This window comes from Sesamum indicum, linkage group LG7 (assembly GCF_000512975.1).
Source record: "Sesamum indicum cultivar Zhongzhi No. 13 linkage group LG7, S_indicum_v1.0, whole genome shotgun sequence".
NCBI lineage: Eukaryota > Viridiplantae > Streptophyta > Magnoliopsida > Lamiales > Pedaliaceae > Sesamum > Sesamum indicum.
This window is the reverse complement of record NC_026151.1, coordinates 3,317,698-3,330,814: the sequence shown is the minus strand read 5'-3', so window position 1 is coordinate 3,330,814 and position 13,117 is coordinate 3,317,698. Positions and strand designations below refer to the sequence as shown.

The following is a 13,117-nucleotide window of genomic DNA, read 5'->3' as shown; positions in this document are numbered from 1 at the left end:
CCTATATATATTTGTGTATTTATATATATGTATGTATTTGCTCTAAATATACGTCCACTCGTACGTAAGAAGCTAATCCTGTAAGCATAAACATATGATGTAAGAAAAAACAAGATGGTCAAAACATAAATCATCTAAACAACAACATATATCCCAACATAATTGCTGTCAAAAAATGTATCATGTGTATTTAACCTGCGGTTATCGAAAGTTGTATAAGTTGGATAGTGGACCACATAAGTAAAATTGTCATGCGGAAATAAACCGTGCCCACGACTTATAACAAATGTGCAAGATAGAGAGCACACATCTGATAAGACGTCCACTGGATAGAGAATGGCCATGTTATAAGCCGTGGCCATGGCTTATCTCATGTCCGCTCTGACTTCAAAAAGACATGTCAAAACCTTCTTTAACATGTTCCCTTATAGCTAGATACTTAATGTCGATGTGTTTACTTCGACTTCCACTCTTGTTATTTTTAGCCATAAAGATAACAATTGAATTATCATAATATATCCTTAATGGCTTTGAGAGTGAATCCATTATTCTCAACTCGGATATAAACTCTTTAACTACACACCTTGTGATCTTGAATTATTTAAATTAGGTTATATTTCAAATACGATCTATTTGGAGACTGATTTATATCAAAGTTCATGGTGTTCAAACCAACAGAAGTAAATCCAAAACTACCTAAGCCCTGCTCATTCCTATAGAAAGAGGCTTCAACCACATACAAGTGATTGCACGCCACAATAAATCCACAAAAAAAACCAAGTCCAAAAATTTTCTTCCACGATGAAGTTCTACAACCACGAGTTCCACATCTTCATTAGCATCGGACCTCAAGGCTTGATATTATATTTGAAAATAGCTCGTAATCTTTTTTCATAAGTCTGGATAAGATTGTGCATCCGATTCAAGAACAAGCGTCAGCCTTTATATTGATAATCGGAGCAAAAAATCGGGAAATTATTTTTGTGTGTGAAGATTGTATCAATTTCTTATTTGATATTATAAAATTCATTTGTGCATGTATTTCTTGTTTTATAATTTTTTTTTGTAAACTCAAAATTTATCGAACACATACCATTAAAATTTATCAAAATTTTAGATGGAGTAGTATTTTTGCCAAATACTCGATTACGTTATTAATTTAATAATTAGTTTTAATTATTATTAAATTAAAGTACTTCTTTCATCTAGTATTAAAAATATGTGTATGTATGGTAATCAAAAAGTCGTATTAGTTTGATATTTAGTTACATTTTTATTAATTCAAAAAAATTTCTTTCACTGAGTAATGAAAAAATAATGACACATGAATTATGATTAAATAGATTTGTCTATTTTATTATTAGAATCAATTTTTTTTTTTTGCAAAAATATATTATATATATTTGTTGAATTAATAAATTATTTCTTAAGTAGATTATCCTTTTATAATAACAAGTGATATATTTTATAAATTGCTTATACTCTTCTATAAATATTTTTTTTAAATGCTATTATTTTACAATTAAGTTCAAAATGTTCAATAAAATATGAATAAGTAATATTTTTTGGAAAAAAAAAAAAGAATACTGAAGGGCAAAATTGTAATTAAAAATGTAGGTTCATTCCATCACTAGTAGACAAACTGAATTTTCATGAAATAAAGGAAAAATGTTTAGATTTCTCCGACTATCGCCTATCTGAAAAAGTTTAATTTAAATTGAGTTTGATCGAAATTGAATCAATTATATGACAAATATAATATACTTGGTTTATGATTGGTGCACAATTTAAAAAAATAATAATAATAATTTATTGGGGTATATCCACTAGTGAGCCCAAAGAAATAAAAAACCTAATCAACTATTACATAGAATTATGGGTTGTAAAAACCCTTATATTACAAACCAATATTATATAAATATTAATAAATATAATCAAAGAGATACAGTAAAAATAAAATGATAACAAGAGAAAGATATTTGGCTCTGGGGGCCAGATCCGATAGAGGTAGTTCACGGCCAGCAAAGCCGACAACCACTCACTAGTTGCTGAACCCAAATTACACCACTAAGTCCGGTCATGTGGTCGCAAAAAACATTTTAGAGTAAATCTTTGCCTTACAGTCAAAAAGAACATTGCAAATATTTTGCTGTCCAAAATTTCGGGCAGGAAAAGAGAAGTCGCAAATTGTGACACTATTTGTGACGGGTTCAAAACTTTTCTAACAATTTTTAACATTTCTTTTAGCCATCTCTATCTGTTGATGCTTCCGTGGCAAATGACAGACCTTTTGCGATTGGAGTTACATCCACAATTTTAGGACATAAATTGCAATGCGAATAAACCTTTTTCAACCGCGTGTCGTTGCAAAAACTTTTCCGACATTTAAATCTTTTAAATATATATTTTTAATTAAAAAGATATCACAATTTGCAACGGATATTTTACAACTTGCACTATTGTGACAGTCGCCATTGGTTGCTGTCCCATCACAAAATCGATCAGAAAATGAGACCTCAATGGATTTTTATAAATTTCGATCGCCAAAGTTAGTTTATTTATGGTGTATGTTTCTAGGTTTGGTTAAGTTTATTTAAAATGCATTATAATGAACACTTTGAAATATTTTGATAACATAAGTTTATGAAACTTATAAAATATTATTAATAGCAATTTTTGTAATTAAAGGAGTTTGTTAGTGTGTGTGTTTAATATATATATATATATATATTATTTTAAAAATAAGTTAAAAACTACTTCCTTTTACAAGCTCCTAATATCTTATTTTGGATTTTATAAGGTTTTTTTTTTAAAAAAAAACTACTAAATAGTTTTCTTCACTTTATAAACTCTCGAACATCGGGCAAAATGCTTTCTTAATCCCATAAAATAAACGCAGAATTTATTTTGGTACCACAATTATGGTAGGTGTTGCTTTTAGTCCCTAATTGAAAGTCACGTGTGCTGTGGTTTTGGGATTAAACGAACGTTACTTGGGACAAAAAGATGTTGTAAGTTCGCGACCAAAAAGGCCAAAAAAATCATATTTTTTGGGACGAAAAAGACGTGGTTTTGAATTTTATGGGACTAAAAATGTCACCTACGATAGTTGTGATATCAAAAAAAAATTCTATCCTTATTTTATGGGACTAAAATAATATTTTACCCCTCAAACATCTTATAAACTATTTTTAAACTTATAATTAAGCGCATTTAAATTAACACCATCTTAGTTGTAGTAAAATTAACTTTTTACTATAAAATCGTGAAATGCTTTGTAGTCACTGTTGATAATCAAATTAACAACAGGATAAGTAGATACAAACATGAAAATTTTTTACTCGAATCAGTTTTGCTCCATTTGGATTCGGACTGAAATCTCTAAAACACTAAGCATGAACTCGATCGACCCGGACATGGTGCTTTTTTCTGCACGAAAATGTCCAACCCTAACTGTATGTATAAGTAATACAACTTCATCTGATCGATGTAGTCTGAATAATCACCAAAACATATGTCTGCAAATTAATCTGAAAACGCCAGACGAACCCCAGTTCTTGTCCTCTTCACTCACAGGAGACGTGCATGGCTGTATATATATCATCAACCGTGAGCATGGGAGGGAGGTCTACGATCGATCTTTTCGTATCTAATGAATGGTTTTCTTGGTTCATATCATCTGATTCTTTGTTTTTTCTTTCCCCGGCAAAATTGTCGTCCAAACATAAACTAGGATGCTGAGTAATCAATTTCCACGAGGACTCAATTGTTCATATACTTTGTCAATGCTAAGGTATTTGATTTGAAGTTGTTGATGTAATAATAACCAGGTTTTATACATGAATGGTAGCGAATGATGTAATGAATCGTATCGAGAAAAAAAAAGAAAAGAGTGCTGGAAAGAACCTCAGGTTATTGATCATGCTTTTCCAAGAAAACTCAGAACTTATCTAGCAGAAAAAGAGAATTAGAAGAACGCATCATATGATTCCGTTTTTACGTGAACTCGATCGTAAAAGAGTGGACAGAATATTGAGCAACTGTGCCTGAATTGGCTGTTAGAGATCACAAGAACAAGAACAGTGATATCTCCAAGTGAAAACAGCCAATTCATATTGAACTACTGTTCATCCATTTTGAGGTCTTGCACTTTTGAACCATCCTTTTCAATTTAACTCTTCAGCCGAGTCCCCTACTCCTTCCCTTGTCAACAGCTGATCTGATTCAGTCGAAGAGTCTGCAAATTCCTCTTTGTACATTTCCTCTATCATCGGCTTCCATAGTCGCACTCTTGCGTTTATAAACCAATTCGAGACCTGGAAATTTCCATTCCACAAAGCCACATTTTGATGTTTGATTACAAGGATGCGGGTATAAGTCCAATGGAGATCATTTTGAAAGCATAAAAGAACATTACTTGGTTCTTTGATAAGCCTGTTTGTGATGCTAGCATGAGCTTTTCGGAGTCATTGGGATAACTGAAAGACACAAGAAACCATTAGTGAATGCCAATCATGAATTTGCTATGACATTGAAATTATCAGAAATTTCGACATCAAAATGCATACGGATGCAGAAAGTGTTCGAAGAGCCAAGCACGAAGAATTGTGACAGAAGTCTCTGGCAGCCCTCTGATAGGCCTCCACGCTTGCCGCGAATTGTGCATTAGTCCAAGCTGTTGAAGGGAAATTCTATTCTGCCTAGCCTCTTGATCAAACAGACTTAGTTGAGACAATCTTGAGCTGATTTTAGGCATTTCTTTTTCGATCTTTTGTTTCGTTGCACGAATTTGAGATACTATTGCATTTCTTAAGCTGCAAAAGTGTTTGGACATGGCCTGGAGTGCAAGGGCAGTGTAAGATTTCCCAGCTCCTAAACCTGCTATCACCTCGAATGATGAGACCAGTTCCTCCATGTGATGATAATACTCCTCATATCTTCTTTCCACCTGTTTGTCAAATGCAAGAATTGGACATTCAGGATAAAATGCTTATGAAAAGAGGAAAGAAATGATTTGAGTATCATTGAATTAACCTCCTCCAGCAAGGCGAGAAGCTTTATAAGGTTGGTATAATTTCCATGCTTTTCAGGCAGCAATTCACCATTGGAAAGCTCTGCTTTGAGCTCGGAGGAAAGCCCGTGAGACCCTTTTCTACTGCCACGGGATAGCTTCTCGACGTATCTCTGGTTGCTTATATCAGTGTCCTTCCCTCCAACACTCACCATTTCTTCAAGAATGGACTGAGCTGGTTTTAAGTACTTTGAGCTTCCAATTGCAGCAGCAAACGATTCAGTTCCATACGAAGTCGAGCAAGATTGATTCAGTGAAGCAAAAGCAGTTCCGGTGAACGAGTAGTCGTTGATCACACGGTCAATTCCCAGATTACAGGATTCTCTTGCTGCATCTCCTGAACTTAGGTAGCTGGGATTGAGCAGGCTTGAGTTTAAGGGCCTTTGCCTGCATGGGACAGAGCCTAAAGACAGTGAAAGCCTCTGAGCTGGTTGAGCTGCCTCAGTTGATCTTCCAAGAAGATCCATCAGACGCCTATCGTGGCCTATATCAGAATCGTCTGATAGATGAGGGGCATGATGAACAAGGTCCACAGATCTAGAAATTCTGTCTCCAAGAAACTGAATGCTTAAAGGCAGAGAATGGGGATAAGGGCTATTGGAGACGGAATCTGTTGCTCCATAAGCATCAAAATGCTGGTTCCCAAAATGGTTTTGATTAGCAATGGAGGTTGAGATGATGAATTGGTGCAGAATACTTGAATTTGAGTTTGAGGGTGAATCTTCTGAAACCATACTGACTACTTGATTAACACTTTGTTTTTTTTGCTCTCACTTGGCTTTAAGAGATTGAATCTTGATCAGAAAACTTTCCTGAATACAACAGTTTCTTGATCTTGGGGAAAAGAAAAGGGGTTATGGAAAAAATGGAAGAAATGATCTTCCAGTGACAGATAAATGGTAAATTTGAAGTTGTGCAGCAACAGTCTTGAATAACTGAGTTGAAGTCTAGAAGAAGATTTTATGATGAGATCAACAATCAAGAATCACTTTCACACTGAGTGAAGAAGAGCAAACCTCGTGATGTAAATTCAAGTACAAAACGATGACAGAAATCTTTCATTTTCGTCTCAGAAATGAAAAGCATTCTTCAGCACAGATAGATTGCAAGCAGAAATTTGGAAAGAAAAAGGGTACAGTGAGAGAGAGAGAGGTCAGGGTGGTAAAAGAGGATGAGTACACTGTGAAGTGACATTATTAATCCCCCCTTGAAACAAAGTTTTAAGCCCTGATATGATAAATACAAGAAGTTGCAGGCAGCATTAGGTGAGCAATAGAGCAGTTTATAAGTGTTGGGACAAACATACCTTTGATAATAGTTCATTCAACAAGGAAAGCAAAGATTCTCTCTTATGCTGTCTTGTGTTTCTTTTTTTCTGAAGTCTAGGGTACCCTACCCCTCTATGTCAGCAAGCAGAAAGCTATAAAAGCTATTGTAAACAGACCTCTGCAAACATCTTTAAGCAAGGGTAGCTATTAACCAAGTGAAATTGCTGAAAATGACAAAGGGGGGATTAATGGTCCCCCCTCTCTTCCCTGACTACAAAACAACAAGGTAAAAGCATCAAGCTTTCAGCTTTAGTGCCTGCTGTTACATTTCTTTGGGACACTCAAAAAGCACTTTCACCCTAAACTTCTCTCTCTTGCTATTTCACAGAGAGAGGGAAGAGAAGAGAGCCCATATGATAAATTTTGTTTCTGCTGCAATGGGGATTTCTGCCATCTGAAAAAAAAAAAAGCAAGGAAAAAGTGGACTGTCTTTTGCACACTCCCAGTTTTAACATTGTCTGATTGTGAATTTGTGTACATATGGGAATATCTAACCTTTTTCATCTTTGCCCTGTTATTGTCATCCACGGAGATGTTGAAAGGACACTGCTTTCACAAATCATCAATGGAAAATAAAACAGATATGTACATTAATAGGGTTCTCATGGTTATGAACTGCCTTTGTTTTTTGATGTGCTGATGGATTCTTGGTTTGATGGGCTGCTTAGTTTAGTTGGATGCTGAGCTGAGCTAATGGTTTCTATTTTTGTACTTTGACGCATCCAAGTTGGCATTCTTGATTTTGTAGTTATGTTGGCTATTTAAAGGGTTACTTTTATTTTAGTTTTTTAATTGATTTTGAAAAATCTTCTAAATCTCTTTTTTATTTTCCAATCTCGTTCCTTGGGCACAACTCTTGCATAGAAAATAAGTGGGCAGAAGTATAACCACTAAACATCCAAATGAATATATATTAAACATTGTGAACATCTTAAAAACATCTAAATTAACCTGAATTATTGTGGGTCGTGCATGTATTTTTGTGGTTGCTAATTGGTTAATGTGCATAAACATATTTCATCTTCATTTGGTGTAGAAATTGCACTTGTGTATAACAATGTCAATAGAATTTAGCCACCAAATGACGAGATTGAAAAAAAAACAATGAATGTTTTTAAAAATCAACAAAAAAAGAAAGAAAGAACCCACTTTTTTAAAAAAGGAGAAAACATCTCAAATCTTGATTTTAGTTAATTAAAATCTTATTTCCTTAAATTTGCTTGCAAAAAAAATGAAGATGAAATTGAGGCAGGACAGATTTGGGTCTTGCAAAGATGAAGTTGGGGCGAGTGTTGGATCCAACAAAACATGCTGCGAACCCGTCAGGTCGCTCTATTTATACTTGAGAATCATAACTTCTTACAGCCAATGCAAGGAAAAATTACACATTCACTTATTACAAAGAATTCCTCTCCAACATTCACTTTAGTTAGTATGCAGATTTGCTGTATAACCCTAACATACAAGAACAGGTATAAGGTTCCCTTTACAAACAAGTGTTTCAACAACTTTACATGCTATACAAAACAGACTATCAACACACACACACCCCTACCTTCTTAATCTGGACTTTTCCATCATTTCTACACAAAATTATTTGATTTGTGAACTTGCCAAGAAATATATCTCATCAACCACCCTTTTCATCATGCCACAAAATCAGACAAGAGATGACTATTGCCAAACCTGTTCTGATTATTCACCGGATCCACGTAATAATAATCCATTTTGTCAAGAACCATGGAAGAAGATGTTGCGTCGTTCCCTTTTGCCTCAACTCCATCTGCTGTCGACTTAGAATCTTTCTCGCTATGCTGCAACCCCAGTGCAAGCGATACTTGATTTCCAATGTTACCATCTATGACGTTCTCGTCACCAGTCTTGTTGGTTGATGCATTATTATCAGAAAAAATGCTATTCCCAGCCAGACTAACAATTTGTTCGTTTGGCATATGAGTTAGCCTAAAATTAACTTCATTACCTTGATAAGGTCCATTCTCATAGGCCAAGTGTCCACTGGACATGAAATCAGGCCTTGACTCATTGGACTGCATTGGTTGATTGCTGTTTGCGGCTGCAGTGAATAAGTTCCCCTGGAACTCTTCCTCTCTGTCATCAAAAGCACAAGTCTCTTGAGCTGTAGTTGCATGTTCTGGTGACGATCTTGGTTCAGTTTCTGCATCCCCAAACTCCTCCTTGTACATCTCCTCGATCATGGGCTTCCAGAGACGTACACGTGCGTTGATAAACCAGTTCGCCACCTGATTTAATCAGGAATATTATGATCATGGTACTTGACTCTATTTTAGACTATGGTATGCTCAGATTTGAATAAACTCAAGTAAATACACAATCGTAGGAGACAGCTCAATAGTTGTCTATGCCATATCATTTGCTATGATTCTCTCTTGAAGGTATTTACCTGACTCCTGGTCAATCCTGTCTGCCTTGCAAGAACAATCTTCTCAGAGTCTTTAGGATAACTGTTGATTGATCAAAAAATAGTAGTTAGGAGCGGTGTTCCATAACAATAGATAGCCCCTGGTAAGAAGAAATAGAAATAGTCAAGAACATACGGGTGAAGAAAATGCTCAAAAAGCCAAGCACGAAGTATTGAGACAGCAGTTTCAGGCAAGCCTCTCTGTGGCCTCCAAGGTTGTCTCATCACTCCAAACTGCTGAAGTGCCTTTTGTTGCCTCAGTTGCTGGTCCACATAGCGCAGACGTGATAGGACACCTTGTGAATTAACATCTTGCTCTCCTAAGCTCTTCTGAGTAGCTTGAATTTGCTTCTTGATTCCATCACGCAAACAGCGGAACTGACGGGAGATTGTTCGAAGGGCAAGGGCCGTGTATGGCACTGCAGCACCACGCCCAGCCACCATGTCGAATGATGATACGACTACTTGCATTTGATGGCAATATTGTTTGTATCTTCTATCCACCTTCAAAAGAAACAGACAACGAGAGGCCGTTAAACCATTATTGCTTAACATCAAAAACACAAGAAGCAAAGAAACTGATAATGAATATGCAACAAACATGCATATATAAGTCACACAGAGACTTAAACTGGGATTTAATAACAATTCCCCACTGAGTCAACAACAAAGATCTCTGTATACCCTTATTCATGTAGCATATCAGGTATAGAAGGTTCTTTAATGAAAATCATTAAACAGTTGAATGTGATTTGACATGAGAACCGACAGATAACAAGAATAAAATGTTTAAAGCCTTATCCCATCTTAGATCAATAAGACAAATAGGCAAAAGTTTGTAACTGATGAAAAATTAATCAAAACTTTCTGATACTGATAAGATCATGGCAACAAAGGCAAATTTGCTCCACAGAAAAGAACATGTAAAAGATAATGAGCCTCCTCTCATTAAAAACTCAGACGGAAGGACTCGATCAATTGTTAATGTAGAGATAATCATCTTACCTCATCTAACATGGACAATAGTTTTGTCAGCTTATTCTGCAGTTCATGGCGTTCAGAAGGGGAAAGATCACGAGGAGCATTGTTACTTGACTCCTGAAGCTCAGCAGAGAACCCGTCCCGTTTCAAATCTGTCCCTGTGGAGCTATCCTGACCATTCATGTTTCGGAATTTTTCCAACAGTTTGGGAGCTCTATGAACACTTACCAATTCAATGAGTAAATCTTGAGCTGCTTTAAGATACTTGGAGTTGCAAAATGTTCCTGTGAACTCCGGTGCTTGATGCGGAGACGGTATAAAGCTCGTTTCTTTGGAGCTAATCAAGTTCCCAAAATTGTTAATAGCTCCATATTTCACCGTCTCCTGAGTCTTTCCAGCCAAATCGAAAGATAGGTACTGCACACTCTTGAGGTTATTATTTTGAGAGAGCTGGAGCTCTGATTGCATATCGGAACTTAACAATGAACAGAGACTAGAGCTCGTGTACTGGCTCAAATCTGAATGCAACTGCACGAGTGGCGGTTCTTGAGATCCCAAGCTAAGAGATAAACCATGATATTGTGGAATTGGTTCAGAACTGTTGACATTCACTGATTCTTTAGAAAATATATGAGTATCTGCTATGACTGTATTGCCATCTGAATAACGAGGAGTAAAGTTCAACTGCCTATCAATTTGTTGCATTCCCGTTGGAACACTATTAGGAGGGATAAACACCATTTCGTCTCTGCTTCCAACAGATTCAGCTTCGACAAGTTCATGAGTAGACAGAGAGCTACCAGACAACAAATTCGCATAGGATAAAGTAGCCGAAGGCTGGCTGACATATACCTTATTGTTAGCAATTTCAGATGACGGATAAGAAGGAAGTTTCTGATTCAGCATATATGAAGTAGGAAGCATATCTCCTTCACTAGGATAAAAAGAAGCCATCGTTGCACGGCACTCCTTCAAAAATTGTTGGTGCCAGCTGAAAAAGGCCAAGTGGAAGATAAACCATCACAAAGAGATCTTCTTCGAGGACTGTATTGAAACTATTTGGTAGCTGGAGAGAAAGAAAAAGTGGAACTCAGAAAATGCAGGCTGATCTTGTCAATGTGAAAATGATGCACCAGAGGCAGGAAAAAAGAAAAACTGATATCCGAATCCCACTATGGATAAAAAGCAGATCCAACAACATCCCTTTTCCTATTCTTGCAACCTAAGACCCACATCTTTTTTCTGACAAAATTCTTGCATTAACAGCTCCAGTAAACAATACAAGATCATATAAATCACCAAAAGAGATAGTAAGAGGTTTTTAGCCGTAAAATATTTAATAATTCTTCTGATGAATAGGAGCCCAAAAAATGTGGGGAAGTCTGAGAAAAACAAGAATGAAGGAACACAGGATTCTCTCTTTACAGAAAGAAAGTCCTCTGAGCTCCATTCCATATATGGAAACCCCAAAAGACAAGAAGAAGAAGAAGAAGTCCAGAATTCATCATCTTTGTTCCGGTAAAACTAAGATGACCAGAATCCATTCATCATCAACATGCAATTCAGTTGAGGCAATCAAGTCTCAGTAGCCCACATCAGAAACAAACATGAAGAACAACTCTTTCTTACAAACTCATGATCATCAGAGTTACATCCAAGAAACATAAATTAAGAGTTACCTGGAAGAAAAAGAAAAGGAAATAATAGCAAGAACATTCCTTGTACTTGTGGGCTGCCCTCAACTGGGGAAGCAAGAAAAGGGGTCAAGAGAATGATTGGAAAGAGAGATGAAATGGGCTCAAAAGCCGAAGAGTCTCCCCAACAAATGGAGACAAAACTGATTCCAAAGATCCCAAACAAACAAAAACACCAGCACCAGCAGCAACCCTCCTTATCATTGAACAATGAAAAAAGGGATATAATAATTAAACATAAAGAAACAATGATGACTCTCCATCCAATCCATCCAAACCAACCCAGCTCTATTCTTGAATATTCATATTTTTAAAAAAAAAAAATGTATATATTCCTTTTCACTTATGCCACCATTCTCACGTGGAGACAAGTTACAAGCCCAAGAATAAGATTGCCTAGAAACTTCTACAATGAAAAAATTTGTCAAACAGCCAAAAGGGTTGGTCCATGGTTGTTTGTACATGTCTTTAGCTTAGGCTGTTTGTTAGCTTGGTGTTTTGAAAACATAACCACCAGTTGGTGGACCTAAACATTGCCCTTAAAACACCCATTCAAGACATAGCTCCAGTGGTTGTTTGTTATAACTATAGTTAGGCCATGGTCGGTTCAATTGTTTACTTCATTATGTTCAACTCCCCATTGTATATGTTTTTAAAGTTAGGTATATACACCTTGGATACCCTTTTTTTGTTGTTTATATTTAAACGGTCTCTAAAAATATAAAATTATACTTTTCTTTAAAATTATTTTGAAATTATATTTATATCCCCTCAGAAAATTCTGTGTTTACATTTGACCCCCCTTCTGTTAGGATTTGGACAAAAAATATTATCGCAAGCAAAAAAAAAAATTATCTCAATTTTCAATTCTATCCCCTATCTATTATTCTCATTGTATATTTTTGTACCTATAGAGGATAAATAATATATATATATATATATATATAGATAGAGAGAGAGAGAGAGAGAGAGAGAGGGAAGTTGATATCATTATATTTTATTCTTTATAAGTACAAAATCATTATATGGGAACATTAAATAAAGAGTAAACTTGAAATTTATGCAATTATTTTTGTTAATGTATCATTTTTCATACAAATCTTAATGAAAGGAGGTTAAGTGTAAATAAATTTTGAAGGAGTGTAAATATAACTTCAAAAATTTTTTTAGAAGAGTGTAATTTTATATTTTTAAAAAACGTGTAATTTCGTATTTTTAGAAATGGTCTAAATATAATTAACCCTCTTATCTGGGCGTCACCCTCTTGTATTCAGTCTCCTTATAACACTATAATTTTCAGTATTAGGTGAAAAAAGATTTTTAAGAAAGGGATCAATGAAGATTTTCTTGCTAAAAAGAAAACCCCTATTATATCTTTACTGAATATCACAACGAACGCGTTAGGACAAGAGTGATACGTAACACTGCTGAAATAACAATAAGATAAATGAAAGTGTAAATTAGATAATAAACAGAAAATTAAGATGAAATATTAGGTGAGTGGCGATAAGATAAATAAATGCAAATATTATATTTATATCGAATTTTGACATGTTACCGATATTTGGTTTCTTGGAGTTGAAATTTTGACATTATACCGATA

General features: G+C 35.3%; 2 protein-coding genes across 4 annotated transcripts; both read right to left on the bottom strand.

The window, feature by feature from the left end:
- Nucleotides 3,968-7,054, bottom strand: LOC105166088 (BEL1-like homeodomain protein 11). Its single transcript, XM_011085315.2, has 4 exons — nucleotides 5,035-7,054; nucleotides 4,569-4,948; nucleotides 4,418-4,478; nucleotides 3,968-4,316 (listed from the first exon to the last, which is right to left on the bottom strand). Exons 1-4 carry the CDS (start codon nucleotides 5,803-5,805, stop codon nucleotides 4,167-4,169), a joined length of 1,362 nt encoding a protein of 453 aa, XP_011083617.1. The 5' UTR covers nucleotides 5,806-7,054; the 3' UTR covers nucleotides 3,968-4,166.
- Nucleotides 7,769-11,961, bottom strand: LOC105166087 (BEL1-like homeodomain protein 7). 3 transcript variants are annotated; one of them, XM_011085312.2, is made up of 5 exons: nucleotides 11,500-11,961; nucleotides 9,845-10,886; nucleotides 8,976-9,343; nucleotides 8,822-8,882; nucleotides 7,769-8,660 (listed from the first exon to the last, which is right to left on the bottom strand). In XM_011085312.2, exons 2-5 carry the CDS (start codon nucleotides 10,772-10,774, stop codon nucleotides 8,046-8,048), a joined length of 1,974 nt encoding a protein of 657 aa, XP_011083614.1. In that variant the 5' UTR covers nucleotides 10,775-10,886; nucleotides 11,500-11,961; the 3' UTR covers nucleotides 7,769-8,045. The 3 variants fall into 3 exon arrangements, with proteins under 3 accessions (XP_011083614.1, XP_011083616.1, XP_011083613.1); XM_011085314.2 differs by having other exon boundaries at nucleotides 9,845-10,811; XM_011085311.2 differs by lacking the exon at nucleotides 11,500-11,961 and having other exon boundaries at nucleotides 9,845-11,466.